Source organism: Sesamum indicum, linkage group LG2, assembly GCF_000512975.1.
Source record: "Sesamum indicum cultivar Zhongzhi No. 13 linkage group LG2, S_indicum_v1.0, whole genome shotgun sequence".
Lineage (NCBI taxonomy): Eukaryota > Viridiplantae > Streptophyta > Magnoliopsida > Lamiales > Pedaliaceae > Sesamum > Sesamum indicum.
Genome location: NC_026146.1, coordinates 16,493,858 through 16,515,601, shown reverse-complemented (window position 1 = coordinate 16,515,601; position 21,744 = coordinate 16,493,858). Strand labels below are relative to the sequence as shown.

General features: G+C 36.4%; 2 protein-coding genes and 1 long non-coding RNA gene across 4 annotated transcripts; 1 reads left to right on the top strand and 2 right to left on the bottom strand.

The window, feature by feature from the left end:
* Positions 2,166-8,207, top strand: LOC105156433 (probable isoprenylcysteine alpha-carbonyl methylesterase ICMEL2). Of its 2 annotated transcripts, none has more exons than XM_020692166.1 (11): positions 2,166-2,775; positions 3,916-3,992; positions 4,169-4,238; positions 4,362-4,442; positions 5,022-5,096; positions 6,390-6,491; positions 6,576-6,713; positions 6,852-6,917; positions 7,003-7,146; positions 7,319-7,530; positions 7,703-8,207. In XM_020692166.1, exons 1-11 carry the CDS (start codon positions 2,366-2,368, stop codon positions 7,726-7,728), a joined length of 1,401 nt encoding a protein of 466 aa, XP_020547825.1. In that variant the 5' UTR covers positions 2,166-2,365; the 3' UTR covers positions 7,729-8,207. The 2 variants fall into 2 exon arrangements, with proteins under 2 accessions (XP_020547825.1, XP_011070856.1); XM_011072554.2 differs by having other exon boundaries at positions 2,169-2,775; positions 7,319-7,409.
* LOC105156432 lies at positions 8,699-9,239 on the bottom strand. The gene is made up of 2 exons (XR_847354.2): positions 9,024-9,239; positions 8,699-8,922 (listed from the first exon to the last, which is right to left on the bottom strand). It is a non-coding gene; the product is annotated as an uncharacterized LOC105156432 (long non-coding RNA).
* Positions 9,664-20,917, bottom strand: LOC105156431 (phosphoenolpyruvate carboxylase 4). Its single transcript, XM_011072553.2, has 20 exons — positions 20,409-20,917; positions 19,377-19,540; positions 18,830-18,944; positions 18,649-18,726; positions 18,478-18,546; positions 18,309-18,387; positions 18,167-18,243; positions 17,999-18,094; positions 17,684-17,825; positions 16,691-16,819; positions 16,063-16,136; positions 15,663-15,944; positions 14,187-14,312; positions 13,996-14,097; positions 13,773-13,919; positions 12,707-12,805; positions 12,470-12,558; positions 11,681-11,807; positions 11,400-11,606; positions 9,664-10,770 (listed from the first exon to the last, which is right to left on the bottom strand). The coding sequence occupies exons 1-20, from the start codon at positions 20,562-20,564 to the stop codon at positions 9,946-9,948; spliced, it is 3,183 nt and encodes a 1,060-aa protein (XP_011070855.1). The 5' UTR covers positions 20,565-20,917; the 3' UTR covers positions 9,664-9,945.

Genomic DNA, 21,744 nt, shown 5'->3' with positions numbered 1-21,744 from the left:
GAAAACGACAGCATTATTTGGACACAATTTTTTCTATCAACTTTTTAATAAAAATTGATAGGAGAATTGAAGTTAAGTGATAATTCCGTAAAATTACGTAACTTTTTTTAAAGATTTCATAAATAATAGGACTAAAGTCCAGTGAAAAATACAAGTTTCCCTTATCAAAATTTAATTCACACAAGAATTTTTACCAAAAAAAATGTAGCATTTAGACTGACAGAAGGCCCTATTTCGTGCAGGGGTGTATGTGCTTTCCAGACTTAAATCTGAATTCAAGCACACAAGACCAATCTAAGTAAGATGTCCAAAAACATTGCTAATTAGTCATCACCTGAACTTTCTTGTCACAATTTTTTTCTTAAAGTTAGAAAAAAAGAAAATAAAAAAAGAGAACCACACGGCATGTACGCATTGAAACTTTCAGACATCTCATGATCCCCAACACAATCTTGATTTCTGTATAAGAATATTGCCCACCGGGGCTGCTGCTGTTAATCAAGAACTCATCACAAATGTATACTTATCCCTTTACAATAATTCAAAAAAGTCACTTAATAAAGGTTAAAATTAAGATTTCATGAAAATATTCAAGATCATGAATTCGAGTTTAATTTATCGAATATATAGGTATTTATCTTATTTTATACGAATATTTATATCACTTTGTATGAGTTATTATAATTTATTTATAATATTGATATATTAGTTGAATTAAAATTTATAACTTATTGTTAACTGTTCTTAGTATATTAGTATATTGATTAATTAAATTGATATAATACTAAGAAAAAAAATTAGAAACAGAACTTTTATCAATTTGTAAATTACGTAATTAATTGTTTTTGAAACGCAACTACAACTATATAATATTTTGTTTACTCAATTCAAATACCTTCCACTGCCGTTTTTTGGATAAGAAAGATGACGCGTTAAGAAGTTGGATGACTTTAGGATCTTTTTACAAAGAAAAGAATTCCTTAATTTATTTATTTTTTATTTAATCTGAGGAGTTATAATATGTTTGGTTTAAATAACATTATTTGTATATTATACGATACGCTTAAGGAGGATATAAAGTGATTTGGGCTATCTTGCTAGGCATCCTAATGCCAGTTCTGGACGTGCATTAACGTTAATCAGAATACATTTTTTTAATTATATATGGAATATGGTATCATGCAGAGAGTATTTGTATCAGCTTAGAAGCTGTCTGAAACAGTTTTCTTTATTTATTTAGAAGCTAATAACATACGATACTTGCGGGTATTTTATAGAAAATAAGTTGATAAGATTTTTGAGTTAAATGCAATTTTAGTATTTTCGATTTCTAATGTTTTAAGTTAGCATTTTGGTCGTGTATTTTTTTAGTTTTTGTGATTTCAGTTTTTTTTTTTTTTTCGTGGGAGTTCATGTACTTGTATTAGTGAGAAAGATGAACTCCAGGGAGAACAAGGACTGAAATCATGAAAATTAAAATAATACAGGACATAAATGCTATCTTAAATAGTAATTCAAATTTTAAAAAGTCATGTAAGATGCACATGCATTTTCCCGGCGAGAAGTGTGAACTCTGACGAAAAAAGAACCAAAATCACAAAAATTAAAACGAAGAACCAAAATACTACCTTAAAAAGTTAAAGGACGAGACTGTCAAATGACTTAGGTTGCAAGATAAAAAATATATTTAAGCCTAATTACTTAATAAAATATTTAGGATTAACATTTTATCATAAATTTTTAAATTTTTTTTTTCAGAAACTTCTAACGTTGGCTGTACTAATTAATTATAAAATTAACCTTTACTATTATCTTTAAATTTATTATTTTATTTAAGTACTTTAGTAACTTATTTTTCAAAACATATTATAAGTTCTCGTTCAGGATACAAAAACTTAAGATTATTTTTTTGAAAAAAGAAAAATTAGACAAGCACCCTCTAGTATTTGAATTAAACTTTTGCATTTTGGGCTTGACCCAACACAAACATTTGTTTATTTTGGGCCGGCCCAAAATTCATAGAAGCAACAAGATGACAAAATACTACATCCGAGTCCGGGGTTATCACAAGACAGCGCGTGCCACGCAAGCTAACCTGGGCCCACATCCTATCGTCCAATCAGGAATCCCCAATCAGCCCACTGTCTCTGAATTCAAACTCAGATTGGAGATTTCCATAAAAAGTCTCCGACTTACAGTTTTTTTTTCCGGTTGGTGTTCAGTTCGTTCCATCTGCCGAAATCTTTCTTCCAATCATTAACTACTGCAAATCTTGGTCTCTCTCTCTCTCTCACACACACACACACTCTACGTCCCAACTCAAATCCAGCTCTTCCTTCCTCCAAATTTGTACGTATAAATAAATATGCATTCCTATATACTCCCTGTATCCAATCCCAACACCCCTCCATCCGCCCCCGCGACCTCCTCATCTTCGTCCTCTCCGATGATCAAATCAGCCACAATGCTGATCAGATCAGAAGATGATTTGGGCGCAGCGGCCACCAGGATTTTCATGCCTCCGTCTCTTGAGGAGGACAAGAAGAACGAAAAGAGACCCTTAATTTCAAGAACCTTGAGTTACACGGACGCTCCCCTCGCCGGCGTTAATTCTAATGCGTATCACCAGAAGAGGCGCCGCCGCGTCTCCAGTGATAACTCCCTTCTGACTCTTTGTCCTGACCCCCGGCAGCCTTTCGGGAAAGACGTGGGAAGAGCTGCGGCTGATACTTATTTGATTACTCGCCTTAGCTTTAAGTTGTTGGGGTATCTTGGGTAAATATTTTCTCTGTTTTTCTTTCCTTATAGTGTACGTGTGTGTGCGCGAAATGCATAGATTTTGATATCTTGGTATATGTGGATTTGAGCATCATTCTGTGTTTCTGGCCGTTTCAAAATTGATGTGTGTATTACAGGTTCGAATGTTGTGCTTGTGAGCAATCTTACTATATGCTGTAGATTTACAAATTATTAAAAAAAGTACCTGATCAAGAAAGAAAAAGAAGAATTGAAATTGTTAAAATGTGGATAGTTTTGTCAAAGAAATAGGAGATGCCTTGTAAATTCCAGGATATATGACGTGTTGTGATAACCAAACATTAACCTCTTGTGCATGATACTTGAGTAATGTATAGTAGGAGATATACAACTTTCTTGTTGCGTCTTTTCTTAATCATGTTTTCTTATTTGTCAAGCAGTTTGCATTATCTTGAATAGTTTATGGCTTCAAATTGCAGTAACAGATTTGATATGAAGTTATTCGAACAAAGTTTTCATGTACAATGATGACATATGAGGTGTAGAGATATGAAGACTTGCTTGTTGGCCTTTCTTATTCTGTAACTGGATGAAAAGTTACGTTTTTTATCTTTTTCGATCAGCAAAACAACATTGTCTTGAAGTTTTCTTACTCTTTTTAGTTTATTTAACTGCATAGCTTTCAAATCAGTCTTCCGGAATCTTTATTATACCAGCTCAACAACTATAGTTAACTCAAATTTAGTGGAGTCTTTACAAGCAGTAGCAGTTTGGCGGAAGGGTGAAAATCATTTCTTGGAAGCCAATGTGCTTGAAATTAGGAAGTAATCAGAGAGAAAAATTAGACATTAATTGAACTTGAATTGCAAATACATGTCCTGCTTCCTTGAAAACTATTCGACTTACTTAAAGTGAAGATTCAAACAGTCTTAATTCAAGAACAACTTCGACAAAGACTAATTATTCGAGTTTCCTGATCAAGGAAGCATAGAATTACAATCTCACCACCAACCGAGATTGAAGTATCATCTTCTGATATTTTCTTTTCGGACATACCAGTAAATTCACCCTTTATCCTGTTAGGTCATTTGATTTTGTGACCCATTTGAATTTTTGACAGGTAAACTTCTTCATTTTCTAAGCTCTCATCTTTTTCAGGGTAGGTTACAGATGGATCACCAGATTTCTTGCCCTAGGCTGTTATTCTTTCCTTCTTTTTCCTGGTTTTCTTCAAGGTATGCAGATATAATCATATATTGCTTCATCAACTGTTCACATTTATGGTTTTATAGTATGTTCCAAACGTATTATTCTTGGATTTGAGCATTCTTTTCTCTCTGTTGCCTGTGGAACATTAATATTGGTCAAATATGCAGTTTCATCACATAAATTTATTTTGTTCTCTATACAGTTGGATATTATTACTTCTTCTCTAAGCAAATACGTAGAGGTATAGTCTACGGAGACCAACCCAGAAATAGGTGAGGTTTTACTAAGTTCCATTTATTTGTATTCTAAGTTCAATTGCCAAAAGTAGGGTAGTGTAGAAACTTTTTGTCTTCTTATGTTTTATTGTTTTTTACATGATAAGAATTTCGGTACAGGCTTGATCTGTATTTGCCAAGAAATATTGAGGGACCAAAGCCAGTTGTTGCATTTGTAACAGGTGGAGCCTGGATTATTGGGTATGCTTTTCTTCTTGTTCCCTTTCAACAATATAGTACCTTCAATGCTTTTAGATTATTCGAATTCTCAAGGTACAGATAATCTTCTCGCCTTTTAATTTAGTTACACAATAGAACTAAACTCAGATAATAAGCAAGATTAGTTTATTTTGATAAATAGGTCCTAAGAAAGTAATGCAGACCACTTATCTGAATCCAGACCATGGAAAAAGTTCTTTCCCTGATCAATTTGTGCAGAAAGGTACCCAACATTAGCACAGTTAAAATACTGGATCTTTTGAAGTTTCAAGGTTTTCTATGTTAGTTTGCAATGAATGAAATGGACTTACCGAAGTATGGAAGAGGAGATAAGAATAACTAATGTTAAAATGTCAACGGCCGAACCCATGAACCAGATTTCTTTGTAATTCATTGCTGGAGATCTCATTGAGATGAACCAAAATAAGTACTCCCCATCTTATATTCATTAATGTGGATTATACAACTGTTTCAGTATAATCACGTAGCATTTGTTCATTAGCTAAGCATCATATCTATAAGTTCTTTACAAATTCTGACTAGCATTTTTTGCTGATACAGTTATAAAGCCTGGGGTTCTCTTCTAGGACAACAGTTATCAGAAAGAGATGTTATAGTAGCTTGTATAGATTACAGGTACATGAGTTTATTGTTCTTTAGTTGATTGATGCTAATATTGTAAAACCTCTGCATGTATTTCTATGCCATGCGCACAGTGTTTTTTCACATGTACTATGAGGACACACCTGGTACTTGATTTATCTGGGAATTCATGCATTTTGAAACACTGAGCCTGCAAAAAAGAATGCACATGTTGAACACTTGATTCTTTTTAAATTTATCTATAGGCGGTTCTAGGACAACATCATTTCATCATGCATGCAACCAACTTTAATTTCATGCACATAGCGTCTGCTGAAAGAAATACTTTTACTTGTCAATCACCTGCAGTTAAGTCCATATATTGGTATGTCCAACCTATTGCAAATTATAAAGAAATTTTTAGATTCAATCTGACACATATTAACCAGAGAACAAGAAAAGATGATGTGCCATTATGTTACGAGCTCTGCCCAGTCAAGCTATTCCAATATATTCACAAAACTTTAATCCAACATCTAATACTACTGATTCAAGACTTATTTTGCTTAAATTTTATCATGATGCTGTAAAATCAGGTGTCATATATATCTGTATCCGCCTACCTTGGACAAATGCAATGGTGATGCACATTTCAACTCTTTATACATGCTATGATTGGCTATTCTAAGAAATGAGATTGTTTCTTATGGCTAGAAGGTATCACATGTTAAGGGTTCAAGTGGACTCAGTTTTACATGGTCACAAAGTTGTATTTAACTGTTTTGATCATAGGTCAGACCACACTTTCTATGGAAAATATGGTTTCAGAAAGCAACAACGGGGTTCTCTCAGGCAAAGGGCAAACTTTGTGGTGGAGAAGCTTAAACAAAAAATCAACTATAAGGTTTACTAGAGTGAAAAGTATGCGGAGTTTAGATAAAGAGGTTCTGGCTCCAAAAGAAATTGAGCAAGCTTGCTTCATTTGTTTCTGTAATCTACATTCAATCAATGAGCAGCTTGAAAAACCTGAAAAATAGCATTGAGCGACCGTGGATTTCTGAACAACGGCTTTGCAAATTATCATTATATATGAAGATAAAATTTATGTACAGAGAGCCGATTACATGAAATAGTTACATGAAGATACTCCAAATTTCAAATTTTAAGAAATTCTTTCTTTTTGGGAGAATGCGTAATTACAGTTGATTCACACGAACAAACTTTTATATGATCAAAATAATAAGCTGTTGCTGTTCTTCTATTAGAAGACCATGCACATGCAATAAAATATGTGCATAATAGGCAACAACCTAAATAAATTCGCTCTGATTGTTAGTCTGCTTTCAGGAACTTTCCTCAGGGAACCATTAGTGATATGGTCAAAGATGCTTCTCAAGGTATATCATTTGTGTGCAATCATATTGCTGAATATGGAGGGGATCCTAACAGGTGGTTGTTTGTTTTTGCATTATTGTTATTTTATGAGGCTACTTATCTAACAAGAATTAATTTTTTTGCTTGTTAATTCCGTAGAATATACCTTATGGGGCAGTCAGCTGGTGCCCATATTGCTGCTTGTGCTCTATTAGATCAGGCAATCAAAGAGGCTGGGGGAGAGAAGAGTACCTGGAGTGTGTCTCAAATCAAAGCTTATTTTGGTTTATCTGGAGGGTGAGCTTGTCTTCAGATCCGTATTCAAGGATATCAACTAATTACTAGAAACCTCTCATAATTTTCTCACTGTCAGCTAATTTTAGTTTCCCTCTGTATTGATATTAAAATGACTTCCTTTAAAACATTCATGTACAGGTACAATTTTTTGAACCTGATCAATCATTTTCATAGTCGAGGTTTATACCGCTCAATTTTTCTAGGGTATGAGTATTGTAAATTTCCTATCACTGCCTATCTTTACAGCCTCCTACATAATATGGATGATGATTTTATCTCAACTGCACAGCATAATGGAGGGGGAAGAATCTCTACGAAGACATTCTCCAGAATTAATGATGCAGGATCCAAACAATAGAGGTGCAGCTTCACTGCTACCTCCTATAATCCTTTTCCATGGAACTGCAGACTATTCAATTCCCTCCGATTCCAGGTCTGAATTCCATTTGATTATTACAAAAGTTTTATACAATAGAAGCTGCTACCACGATTATTGTCCAAGTTCAGCACTCTATAGAAGCTCCACCACCACCCCACTTTTTTCCCCAGATCATTCTTTGCATATAATCTACAAGAATCAGGCTGATATGTTACTGTTCTTACAGCAAAAGTTTTGCTGAGACTCTTCGGAGCTTGGGAGTTCAAGCTGAATCGGTTCTATATGAAGGAAAGACGCACACAGATTTGTTCCTTCAGGTACCTGGCTGGCATGGATCTGTTCTCCTTATGTCATGTAGCTTCCCTACATGGTCCTATTCACTGAGACACAACATAAACATAACCAGGACTTTTTCTGTAATAACATCGTCATCTGATGGTGCGGATCAAATGTTTCCATGTTACTCTGTGGATCTTATTTTCATTGTTTTTGGTAAAAGAAAGAAAAGCAAAATGTACTTTTATCTATGGCCACTTAAGCTTCTGAAGTTTGTCTACCTTTTTTGTTCAGCTATTTGTTCCTCTTACATTCTTCATCTGCACAAATTCAGGATCCGATGAGAGGTGGCAAAGATGATATGTTCGAAGATGTGATTGCCATAATTCATGCTGGTGACTCGGAAGCTCGGGCGAGGGATGCTACAGCACCTCCAAGAAGACGCCTAGTCCCTGAATTTATGTTGAAGTTGGCTCGCAGTGTCAGCCCATTCTAATCATTCTTATCAATCTCCTAGCTGGAACTACGGATGACTACTTATATTGTTAGAAATGTTGTGTATATATCATCTGTCGCGTAAGTAAACTATTCATTTGGGCATTCTTGGGATTGGATGCTGTGTAGTACTTAGACACAAAGTATCAAGAAGACTCTGGATTTATTCCATTCAATTGGAACAATGTGATCCAGTAGGCAGTTGAAACACCATGCTAAATTGTGATTTCCAGGAGTAGATTCCTAGAGTTGTCATAAATCAGTTTTTATCATTCTGTTTTACCAACTTGAGCCACACTAAGTATGGCAAAAAATTGATACTGTTTTGCAGGATTTGTTCAAAATATTCCTTAAAAATTTGCGTTGACACACAATTTGTTCCATAATTTTGTTTGGTAGATGGCGATCTCAAGGCTTCCTTGTTTCAACCCTGGACTGCAAGCCATGCACGGTCTTGAACTAATCAAGTAAAATGCTAATAATCCGAATGACAGAAACAATGGTAGATGTTTCCTGTCAATGAAATTAACTACAAACTGGTACTGAATTTATTGTGTCTGAATGTTTGTTTGATGAATTGTTTGTCCCAGGTGAGCTCAAAGGAGAGAAATTCTTGCAGCCTAATGGCCTCAGATAACCAAGAATAATTTTCAAACTTCTGCCATGGAATCCTTTTTTTTCTTTGTTTGATTTTCTCCCAGAACCTTTTACAAGAATCAAAGATCAAATTAATTTTGTTTGTTTTTGCATTTGATCTTGTGTTGCTAGAATATATAGTAAAACTCAACGGAGAAAGTTAGAAAGGAAGAAACATGCACAGAGGTGTTCATAGAGATTCAACACAAAGAAATGAAGTACTTTAATGCCTTAACCACATATCACTGTTTTATTAGGCCAAGCGACAGACAAGAGGTTACATAATCACAAGGCAAACTACATAACATTCATAGTACTTAAACAGAAGCCACAACAAACTGGCTGCTTATAATAGTTGCACACGTGAAGTTACTTCAACTTAACTTCTTCTCATTTCTTTCCTCCTGTTCTGGCACCTGATCCCTACAAACACAAAAACGAAATCTCAGTCAGATTAACATTTCTTGATTATTACAACTGTTCTTTTCCCATCAAACAGAAGAGAAAAAACATAGACAAATTACCTTTTTCTTAGGCTCCCGAGGCTTCTGCTCGCCTTTGGCAGGGCCCTGTTTGGAGACGGGAGCTTTGGCTGGCTCTTTCTTGGCTGAGCCAACTGACTGAGACCCTCCAGGTTTCTCAGACTTGATTGATGCCATTGTCTTAAGAGTTTGATAAACCTTAAATTGCTACCTTGCTAAGCTCGGATTTTTATCGACTCTTGTTAACGTGCAGGTACTTATAGTTTAGTCTCCAAAGTACGAGGATGGAATAACAGAAGTTGTCCAACTTGCACTAAATGCCATCCAAGAAACTGGAATAACTCAGCTGAAGACCTCTCTTTTCTTGAGGTGCAGCATCAGATGCTTGGAATAGACAGTATGCTCTTATTATTTCAGCATTATCCCAAGTGCCCAGAATTTTTTTCTGATATCATTAAAGAACAAATCAAGCATAGTGCTACCATCGCATCACTGATCAGTAGTCCAATAAATAAGATTTGTGTTTTAGAATATAATGATGCTCAGCTAAACAACATGGGATACTGAAGCAAAGTATGTACGGACCGGAAACAATTAACAGAATACAATTAATGAAAAACAAGGTTTACGTTTCTTACTTTTTTGAAGAAAATTATTATAAAAAAAAAGGAAATAGAAAGGCTGGTACAATTGATTTCACGTTTAATAGGAACAGTGAACAAGAGGATATGTAACTATAAATTTTAAGCGATGATGCAAACACCAACATATATATATATATCTCTTACAAGAGTTTCTGCATATAAAAAGTGGTTTATCGGTGCAAGAAGATTGGTCAACAGTGTACCGTTGCTCATTCCTACGACATTAGTACCCAAGCTTGTAAACAAAAGCAATTTCTTCATTGATATGGAAGTACGTATTTTGATTGATAAGGTGGAACTTTAGGCGTGACTAATGGTGTTCAACCAGTGTTTCTCATCCCAGCAGCAATTCCGTTTATGGTGATAAGCAGTGCATCTCGTAGTTTGTTGTTATCTTCATCCCCCCTCAACCTTTTCAGTATCTCCACCTGCAACATATTCATTGGATTTAGATAAGGGAGCCTGTTCTCAATAAGCTTCCTCAGGCTTTTGTTGTTTTCTGATAACTTCTCATGTCCAGTAACCAAAAGAACAAACTTTTCTGCCGTTAAAAGCTCCATCCTCAGCTCAGCCCCGAGCTGTTGCCTGCTTGGAGACACTAAAACTTCATCGTAGTGCTTGGCCATTGGGATGTCTGCTTTTCCAAGAACCATTTCTATTAGATCAACAGTGGATTGGAAGAATGGCCAGTCTTTGTACATTGCTCGTAAATCTTCAGTATGGCCCTTCTCACATACACCCTTCAAGCCAGCACCAACTCCAAGCCAAGCAGGGAGAACGAATCTTGTCTGAGTCCAGGCAAAAATCCATGGAATTGCCCTCAGGTGTCCGATTCCAGTTGAAGTCTTTCTTCGTGTTGGACGGCTTCCAATGTTGAGACAGCCAAGCTCAGCCTGAGGCGTGGCCTCATGGAAGTAAGCAAGAAATTCTGGGTTTTCATACACTGTGTTCCTATAAGTAGTACAACTGATTTTAGAAATTTCATCCATTAGACTACGCCATTTTTCTTCTTTAGGTGGCTGTGGAGGCCGTAATGTAGCAAGAAGCACAGCTGTTGTGTAGATCTCTAACTGCCGAACGGCCATTTGTGGAAGTCCAAACTTGGCTTGCACCATTTCTCCTTGTTCAGTTGACCTTAGAGTACCCTGCCGATTCATGGAGACAAACATTGACATTGTTGAGACAAGATTTATTAGTAGGTGAAAGGCATATGTAACTAGTATAGAAGCAATGAAGGGAAAACTCATATATCTAATCCTTCAAAGTCGCACAAAATTAGATGGAGATAGGGTGCAAAAATCATTACGGAAATATGCATTCACAGAACTTGACATTGCCTGTTCACTTTGCTTCTTATATCTCTAGATTTCATCTGTTTTAGGTTGCCTACTCTTTAATCTACATTTCTGAGGAAAAACTCTTGCCACAATATAAATGCTCTTCCTCTCCTCTCATACTCTTTCGCGGCTCTATATTTTCCCCGAAGTGGTGTAGGCTACTTTGTTCACTTTGCTTCGTAATGTGATTCAGACAAATGTGTGAAAATCATTGCCCAAGGAATTAAAGTGAAAGTGACAAAAATGCACAACAGTTATGTAGTATTCTTATCTATAAAGTTACAATCTGAAAAATGTTAATCTTACGCATATACACACACTCATTGACTTACATCCACAAGCACACACCAACACACACACACACACACACACACACAAAAGAAAGGAAAAAGAAAAGAATATTTAGCTAACAGGAGACCGAGAAAAGCTGCACTCACCATAACAGAACCAGGTGGTTGGGATTGAATGGCAAGATGTGTGGGACCACCACCACGCCCAATACTGCCTCCACGCCCATGGAAGAGAGTAACCTTTATGCCATATTCATTACAGGCAGCTACAACATCTTCTTGTGCTTTATAAAGTTCCCACGCAGCAGTAAAGCGGCCAGCATCTTTACCTGAGTCAGAATATCCAACCATCACCTGTCCATTGATATTGCTTAAGGTTAGATCCACCATCAACTGCCACAATGAGAAAATAACTCTAATACCCATACCTCCTGGTGTCCATTATGGTTCTTAATAACATGAGCATGGTACCAATCAATCGATAGTAGCTTTCTGATGACTGAACCAGCTTCTCTCAAGTCCTTCACAGTCTCAAATAGAGGAACAACCCGAAGCCTATCACAAGGGAGGGAAATTTTTTTCAAAGAGCTTCAATTTATATAATAAAGGAGCTGAAAAGAGGTAGAGAAACAAGCCAAATTTCAAGTTATTGGCTGTTTCCAGGGCAGAAAGTAGTTATTCTTTGCAAATGTACTTTGAGTCCTCCAGCACTTTAAAGGTGTTAAGGTAACGCTGTAAAAGGTTCCGCGTATACATTCTTTAAGAACAAGATTAGCCTAAATTTAAGTTGTACTTGTGGCAAACACTCATCTAGTAGCACAATCATTTGTTGTCCATGAAAGGTGACTACAAACTTTATGCCGCTTTTGTGAAAATTCTCTATTAGTATTTTAACCATTTGTTTCAATATCAACGCTGGTAAACAATGTAAATTTTTCGTCATTGAAAGCCCAAGGATGTAAAAGGTTTTGGCATACAAAATTAGTTGGCGCATCGTACACAATTGCCACATAGCACCATATAAAAATATATCCAGTTTCACTCCAATACAAAAGGGAGATGGAATTGGGATAAGACAAATTTTAAAATGTGAAGCAGAAGTTTCCATCCAACTTGGATCTAGCAACTTATTTCCTTATAATATGCAGCTAACAGTCAACTTAATTCACATTATATTTAAGTAGGTTGCATTTTCAGCAGTAATGAAGACATCTTACGTTCCACCAGGACATGGTCTGCCTAGTTCTCCCGCAACGGAAAGGCGAGCATCCTTCTGTAAAAGCTCCACAGCCAGAACATCGCTAGCCTGCCAGTTTGTATAGGCAAAAAAAGGCAATTATCTCACCAGATCAAAGTAACGAAAATAAAAATAATCAAATGTTCAACTCTTTGCAGAATGGTCACTGTAGTAGCAACAGGATCATTTAGAGTTGGCTGTACACCAGAAGTCATACATTAGAGGCCATAGAAATCACATATGCTCCAAGTGAATCGTTTCCCAGTTCAGCGGCTACTCTGAAGGTGTCTAATACTTCTTTAACATCAGGGGCAACCTGAAAGGAAATTAGAGTAACAAAATACCAGTTATAACCAAGTCACTTAATAAGCTCTACATACTAATTTATTGTCATGTCTCAAAGATCTCCAGTTCATTGAGTTATTTGTTTCTCCATATAGTTCACTCCATATAAGACTACCAAGATCAGAGAGTTTTTTGCCTTCATTTATTTGATAAAATGAAGACAGTTAGCCATAGAAAAATGAAAAAAGCAACCTCTTAATACACCAAGTCACTGAACTTGTAATAGCATAACTTGGTCTATATTACCAATTATCCATATTAAAGTATTTACATCATTTCCCGGATTCGACTATTCTTTCTCCTCTGATATCGAAGTGAAAAATCTTGTCAAGGTGCTTTACTGTATGTTTTATCCAAGCTGTCATGTTGTCACATGAAAGGAGTACCTAGATCCTTGGTATGATATAATAGCCTGAACCCCCAAATCAACCAAAAGAATGACCATGTAGTTTGAAATCCAACCATCCATAGAAGAAAAGTAAGATATCAAGGTTTCAAACCTCACCAAAAACAAAGTGATACAAAATATATATGTCCTAACTGGAGATATGGGTTAATATTTCCCTCTTTTAACCAGCTTAATTACAATGCATCATATGTGTGAGCTTTAAGAAGTTTGATTGATGCTCATCAAAGAATTACAAATTTATAGTTCCATTTCAAATGTCAAATCAGCTTTTGATATTTTCATGGTTTGGCAAAAGTAGAGGGTGGGTATTTATGCTTTAGTCTAAACTAACTGCACTGCAACCTCAAAATTCCTCCCCCTGCATGCATTACATCGATCATACACCTGCCATATTGCAATCATGTTTAGAAAATATGATGTACGTACTATTCATTTTTTTAAATTACTACCCAGGGGTGGCACATGCTAATGGGGTGAGACACAATCTAAAGCAATAATAGAATAGGTTCAAGTAACAGCGAAGCATTACTTCTATGGTTGGAGGAACTAGTGGCCTCTTCCCTTTCAGCTCTCTTGTCAGGAATTCAAGTTTCTTATCTTCGTCCCACTCGCTATAGGTGCCCATATCCAGATATTGGGTTATTGCATCGAGTGTTTCTGAATGTCTACCAGATTCCTGGTACATTATGCCTAATGGTTAGCACAAGTGACAGCACAAATAATTGTTGCTTGCAACAAAAAAGTGGGATCACCTGACGAAGGTCTAGCTTCATTAGCACCATCTTAAAAGTAGCAACACGTCTAATTAGGTCAGCCAGCCGACCATCAGCTAAGATTCCAGACCCACAAGATTGCTGTCAATGTTACAATCATTCAGTATGTGATGGTATTAAAACAAACTAAGTATCTAGATCATTTAAAGGAAGTTATAAAGAGAAAATACCAGTGAATCATAGCACAGTAGTAGAGGTTCCAAAAGTTGCTCTGATGTTTCATAATAATCCCAAGAATCATGTTCACAAGGAAGGTCCTCAAGGAGAAGTTCCAGACGTTTCCGTGTCTTCAAAAGCTGAATTTAGACAAAAGATACCTTATAAGGAGATAAACTGAAGCACCATAAAGGAAGAAAATAGTTTAGTACTCTATATCATTCAACAATAAAATAGTTTCGCCAGCACAACATCATCACCTCAAGATTGAGGCAAGGCACACAATAACATGGAAGGGAAAAAGTAACACAAAAAGAAAAGGAGATTTGTCTCTTACAGGGCATAACTAGGGACAGTACAGAATGAAAGCAAGTCATGCTGGAACTTCCCACATATTTGCTAGGCCAGGTTTAATTCCCTTTGGATAACTTCTCCTAATTTACTAGCAATTTCCAAAAATGCCAAACAAATTAATCAATTAGAGATCCATATAATCTGCGGCACCTATCTTTGTGGTAGCAGCTTCCAAAGTGTCATATTTAAATGGCTCCAATAATATTATATACAGATAACTCTAATGTTAACAGAAGATCTTACGAGTTAGTTCTATATGTCATATTCATTTGCTAAGTACAAAATAAAATCCTAGATTTCCTGAAAAGGTTCCTTCCTCTGGCATGACATGTTTCTCTAGTAAATCAGAAGTTGCTGTTTAAATTCTCTCTATCAATCTTTCCACTTGCGCTCCTCAAGAAAATTGTAGGTGATAGCAACAAACTGTTGGCAATAGGTTGGTTGCGATCAAAACACATCACCAACTTTGGTCGGCTATGTGTTCATTTTAGTATACCGAGGACAACAGCTGATAGAAGAAATCCAGAAGTGAAGACAAATGAAAAGGGAACTTATCTCTACCGTCTCTCAAATTTATCACAGAAGATTTAACCAATAATCTTTTCATAGAAGTGGAACAACATATAATGACCTAATTATGTAAGTAAGCTATTTCAAATGCAAGTTTCACATGGAATAGATCCAATGGAAATCCATAACTAGAATATTCTGTCTCATAGTCCACAAGGTGAGATGGTTCTCACCCAACCATATACAGTAAGGTGTCTGCAAAAATTTCAGGCAAGTAACAACCCACCACATTGCTGGAATTCAAACATCTAAATATCTCAGGCTAAAAATGAAAATAAGAAATCTAATAGGTCAAATGCCAGAATGAAACAGATCTTACAGAGTAAACAGACTGAGTGAATTGCCATCTAAAAGGTCACACCTATTCCATTTGCTAAGACTGTATTAATAGGAGAATTTTTTGGAGAACTTTGTTCCCCTAAGTTCAATCAAACATATGTTGCAGAAAGACACAAACTTTCCCAAGAAAAGTGACTTTCATTCAGGTTAGAGATAAACTGCATACAGCAACTGACAAGCTATATAGAGATCTTCATTATTTCAGAAGGTTGGACCAGAAACAGCACCTTTTCTTTCACATTCCCTAGAACAACTCTGTAAGGAGCCATTCCAGGTATCTGGGAAGAGCTTGGTTCTAGAAGCTTCCGGAAACTGTTTCTTCCTATCTGAGATTCAACAAATAGTCTCCTCTGAAGGGGAAGTTGACCTGAGGTAAAAGATCCTCTTGGTGTCACAACTGGCTGAGCATTTCCTGCACTATTATTGACATTGCCGTTTCCATGTGTTTTAATGGAAAGTTTACGGATATCACTAGAAGATTCTTTCAGCATCAAGTTCTCCTGACTATCCTGTGTGGAGGAAGGCAAGAAGCATCTCGGCATTACACATAAGAAACAAAAAGAACATATAGGTGATAAGTGTTGAGGAAGGTGGAACAAGTCAAACTATTTCCCTATAGTACTTTACCTCACGATTGAATGGCATGAATTCTGATCCAGGAAGATCCAATCGTGGATAGTGAGAGTCCACGTCATTGTGTTCTGCCCAAGACATACAAAAAAATGAGAAATACAGAGTTCCCATCAGCACTTCTAAAATACAAGTTGACAAGATTCTGGGACATCAGAACACAAACTACTCTAAACAAAATGGAGGCAGCGGATCAGTGATCTTGCAAGTTCATGATGTAATGAAATATGAAATGCCCAAAACAGTGCAATGGACAGGCCTAGAAGGAAGAAAAACAAGAAACCTTTGAATCCAAAGACAATGATTCACACAGTTAGAATGAGGAAAGTTAACAAAGGATTGCATCATTTGTGTGGTAATAAAACTAAAACACTAGGAAATCATCATCCATATTGATTGCTTGAAGAATAGAAAGGGATATATGGAGCACATTGCTAACAAATTCAAGAGTAGGATGATGTTGAAACACTCTAGTGTATGCATGACAAAAGAATCACTGGCATTAGTCAACAAGCGAAAAGTGAGTGTTTTTTTAAATGAAAAGTATTGCACAAATTGCTTCTGTTGGAAAGGAAAAGGTATAAGGCCATATACACATCCAAGCTATCAAGATCAAGAAATTAACCTGCACAAGAGGGTAGGTCAGCTCCTGCTGGAAGCTGTTGTGGAAGAGGTGGAGCATGATTGCTGTGGTTCTTAAATTGAACCCGATCTGATTGTTGGCTCCAACTCTCATGCCGATCCTCCAATTTTTCTGATAAAAAGAAAATTAGGAGTAACTCACCAGTGTTTCAGTTAACGATCCAACCTATTCTTGATAGCTCAAGAACAGCATGCCATTTACCAATATAAAACCTAGGAAAAATGGCAATGCTCCTTGGTTTACAATTCGGTTGTCCCTAACTAGGTAATGCTAATTCAGTATGCAAAACGGCATTAGGACAGTATACTTAAGCATTTTGCACGAACATCAGCTCCAGGATCACAGCAAGATTACCAAAATCATTCAAACATTTCAAAATTCAATTGATGTTATTTTACTCTTATTTATCAAAGAGCAAAAGGATGGACAGAATTATATGGACCATAACTTCAGTTTTGACCCTCATAAGCACGTGGAGATGCATTACAATTATTCAAGACCTATTATTAGACTCAAAAGGGGCAAAGGAGTTTTAAGAGATAAAATAGAAATGCTGAGACTTCCCACTACCATCACAAGTCAACACTGAAACCATTTTAAAGCATCTATCTCAAACCTACTGGCAGGAAGTAGAGAGACCACCTAGCTTATATAATGGGTCAGAAAGTCAAATTTGATCAAGTTGTAACAAGCTCAAACAGCATTTAGAATTGACACCAGTACAGAAAGAATCAAGATGATAGGTCCAAGATTTACTTTTCTGCTTTTATAGCATGTCGTAGAGTTCTCCTTCTAAAAGTGACTTATCCTTGTATTGCTTTGTTATGATCGTACATGTACTGCTCTTCCCCATGTAGTAGAAAGTTAAAAGACATATGTACTGCTACACCTATGTAGTACAAGAGTTAAAGATAATGGTATTCTGAACCATAGAAGTTAAGTATAACCATTGGTATGCAAAAAGGCATGCCAGACCTTTCTCTAAAATTTCATGTGCCAGCCTCGATAACTTTGCACTGCAGTGGTTCATGGAGAGTTCAAATCTGAGGTTATCGACTTCACGCATATAGAGATCCATAGCCATCCACCGGGATAAAAGAGATACATCTCTTGTGACCTGAAACCACAGAAATTAAACCCTGTTACTAGCATTCTGATGGATGAGAGATTAGCAATATCTATATGAACTCTGGGGTCTATAAAGAAAGAAAGAAAACAAAACGTTACAATCATTACTCTAGTAGTAGAATATTCCCTTCAACATTATACAAGAAGTCACTGAGACATCACCTTTGCTGTCACGTTAGGATTTCCATCTCGATCACCCCCCATCCAAGATCCCAATTTTATTGGAGTGCATGTCAAAGGCAGTGGCTTTCCAGTATGCTGAGAAAAGTGACCCAATCTTGAGACAAAACCATAAACTAAATGGAAGATTTGCACAATAGATGAGAATACCTTCTTTAGAGCATTGCTGAGACGACGTAAATAATGAGGTACAGCTCGCCAAAGTGATTGCTCTACTATATTAAGGCCTGGAAAGAAAAGCAAGATTTTACACAAGTGAAAAGGCATACACATCCAACCCTATTGAATTTACCAGCCCTGGCTTCATCCACTGGAGTAGGCTTGTGCCGCCTGAGCTCATCTGTTTGCCATATTGAAGAAAGCTCTCGCACCTACAACATTCAAAAGACACATGTAGCAAAGGAATTTGTAAGTTTTATTCTTTTTCACACTGGTCAAAATTTTCAAAGAAAAGCAGCTACCAGATCTTCAATCAACATCTCTCGATCTTCATCCCCAAGGTCAGGCCGATCATTATATTCCAAAAGATGCTGCAGAAGATAACAACGTAACATACAGATCAAAGTGAAAATCTCATTCTTGTGGTTAATATATCCAATTAGCAGACTTTGCGAATTTGGTAAATGGCATACTGCAATTCTGATATGTTTGTATTGCAAGGTTCGTCGATTTATCTGTGTGGGATGTGCTGTGAGGACAATTTCGACCTCCTGGAGTATACATTAGTCAAAATTAGTCAGCATCGCTTCAAATCTAATCTAATTTTAACTATTGAACTTAAAAACTAGACAAAAAGCAACACCAGTTGCATACCTGCTTGCAAACAGTATCATAAAGCTCATCCGGAGAAACACCACACTGCACAAGCTGATTTAGGGTGTCGTCACAAGATTTTGACAATTTTGAGGAGCTTCTAGCCTTGGTTACTCTGCAAAAAGGAATTAAGCATATGATTAAACATCATTAGAGTATGTCGTCATCCTTATTGGAGGCTAAATAAAGGATGAAATAAGCGACAATAATCAATAAGTCGCATATATGTTGTTGATGAGCCTCAAAATTAGGTACAAACTAGCCGGCATTAAACATCATTCATGCCTTTACGGCTTGATCTTTCTCACACTCTGTACTAGATGGTGCTAATATATGTATTGGCTATAACAAGGACATCATTCCCACATTTATAAATTAATAACTTATGAGTCCACAAGAAAAATGATTTGCCGAGCAATCTACAAAAACATGATAACCACTGATGTTGCTCTGATTTGCAGGTATCTTGATACATCTGAACCAGATACTCAACAAAAAGATGTACAACACATAATTGTGTCTTCAAACAGGCAAAAGCTTAGTATACCTGTGATGAGTTTCTGCAATCCCTGTCAGGTTTAGATAATGACTGAATGCTCGTGCAAGTGATTGGGCTTCCTCAAGTGTCATTTTTGACAACTCTGCAGCCAGTTGCTTCTCAAGAAGCTCTGCTGTGTCCTCAATTCCAGCCATTCTCATGTTGCATGCACTCTACATCCATATTTAATGCATTCATTACTTATAATCAAGCAAATAGACCCCCACAAACACTTATTGATAAGAAAACGCTTCTGTCCGTCAAATTAAGACATTTAAGAACTACTCCACGAGATTCATTCCACAAATAGATTTAGCTACCAAAGTACTTGAACCACAATATTTTCTTTCGGTCGATGCACATACACACAACCGAATATCGCTAACTGATATAAATATCAGTTTGAAGCTAAAGATGTCAACTACCAGCGTAAACAGAGCAATGTGCTTAGCATATATAAGTTGGAGAAGAAACACTGGCACCATGCACATAAACACAAAAATCCACTAAAACTCCAATTATTTCTGCAATTAAAGGGTCAGCGCATATAAGTTTTAACATGAAATCATTACCAGAGATCAAAACCGGAGGCATTATAAGAACGAAGAGTCAAACCATTTACACTCAACATGAACGACATGATATGCATGCAGAAAAACACCTTAAATGAACCAAAGGTTACTGCACAATCCATAATATATTTATCGGAACACTTAAACCGCAACAAACACACAAGATACTACTGTTACGAGGAAGAAAAAGAAACCACACAAAGATATATATATATATATATATATTACACTTACACGCCCAAAAAGAAACAAAAAGAAAACAAGAAGAAGAAGAAGAACCTGGCAACACTCGTATGCTGCAAGATGGGGAAATGCAAGCAAATCCCGAATGACCATTAAAAGATAGAAATCAGAGAAACAAATACTTAAAGAAACAAAACGGAAATAATCGGAGGAAATGGAGAGATCCAGAGTACAACCTGCATCCAGTGTCAGAAAATAAGTAGAAAAGCATGGAAACAGTAGAAACCTGAGCGAGGATTCTGGTTTTTTCGAGCTTTTCCATAAATTTGGGGCCGACTTCTCTTTGAAGAACATCATTGAGAAGATTTCCCAGTAATCTGCAGTCATCTTCAAATCCCCGGGACGATATCTCCTCGGCTATATCATCTGTAATGTCCGTCATGCTTACTGCTTCACTGTGCCTACGTAAATTGGTATTCTGATGGAATAAAGAGAGAGAGAGAGAGAGAGAGAGAGAGAAAGAGAGCAGTGTGTGTTGTGTATGACGAGACGATGTATGATTTTCTGTTTCGGTTTGTTGGAGGAAGAGAGTTTTGGTGGTGAATGGTGATGGAAGGGGGAGCAATTGTAATTGTGGGGCTGTGATGTTTTACCATGAGGAAGGAGGAAACCAGATGGAGACACGTGGCGAAAGCAGCACAGTTATTGGCAACGTTTTTGTTCTCTTATGATGGGGATTACAGTATAACAGTAGTGATGCGCTACCCTTGCGCCACTCCTCACTCTCTCTACTCTTACTCTTCTTGCCTTGTCTATTTCTTCACTTGATTTTTTAATTACTCCTTGCTTTTATGGCCCCCACATTTTCATAATTACTTGATAAGAATAAGGTTTTATTCTTTAATTATTTGATTTGCCATGATTGCACACTGATACCGACAATTTTGTATAGGAAACAAAATACTTTTGTGAATTTTGACATTTAAGATGATATGTGCTATTTTATTTTAATATTTTTATGGTAACATCACAGCTTTTTTATGCTACTGATATGAAGAAAGAAAGATAATTTGAGAAGATTCTTCAAAATTGAATATTCCATGTGTAAATATGGTTGGAGGGTGGGTAGACAACAGAGATATTTGAACAGAATAAAGAGGGTGTCTCATTTTCGATCAAACTGTCAAAGTCTCACACAAGATTTGGATAACCTTTCTTGTTCTAAGACAGATGGCCACTGATTGGGGGGTTGGGGGTCCAATAATTTAACCACGTCGTATCATTATATGACATGTTCAAGAGAAGTACATCATATCTATCCTACAATATCTGGATGTAATATTTTAAGAGATGATTAGATTAATTATTCAAAATATAAATTTACAATCTCTTGATTGGAGATCATTCTATTAAAAAGACGAATAATAATGAAAAACAACGACAGAGGTAGATTAATTGCTTAATTAACAGCCCAGATTTCAGAATGCGACCTTTAAATTAAGAGCCTAAATATGTATTCAAAAGTGTCAGAGTAGTTACTGGGACCGTTCACATCCCCAGGTCATTTTTTGATCCTATCCTCAGCAAACTCACTTTTATTTTTGTTTTGTCAGCCCATAGAC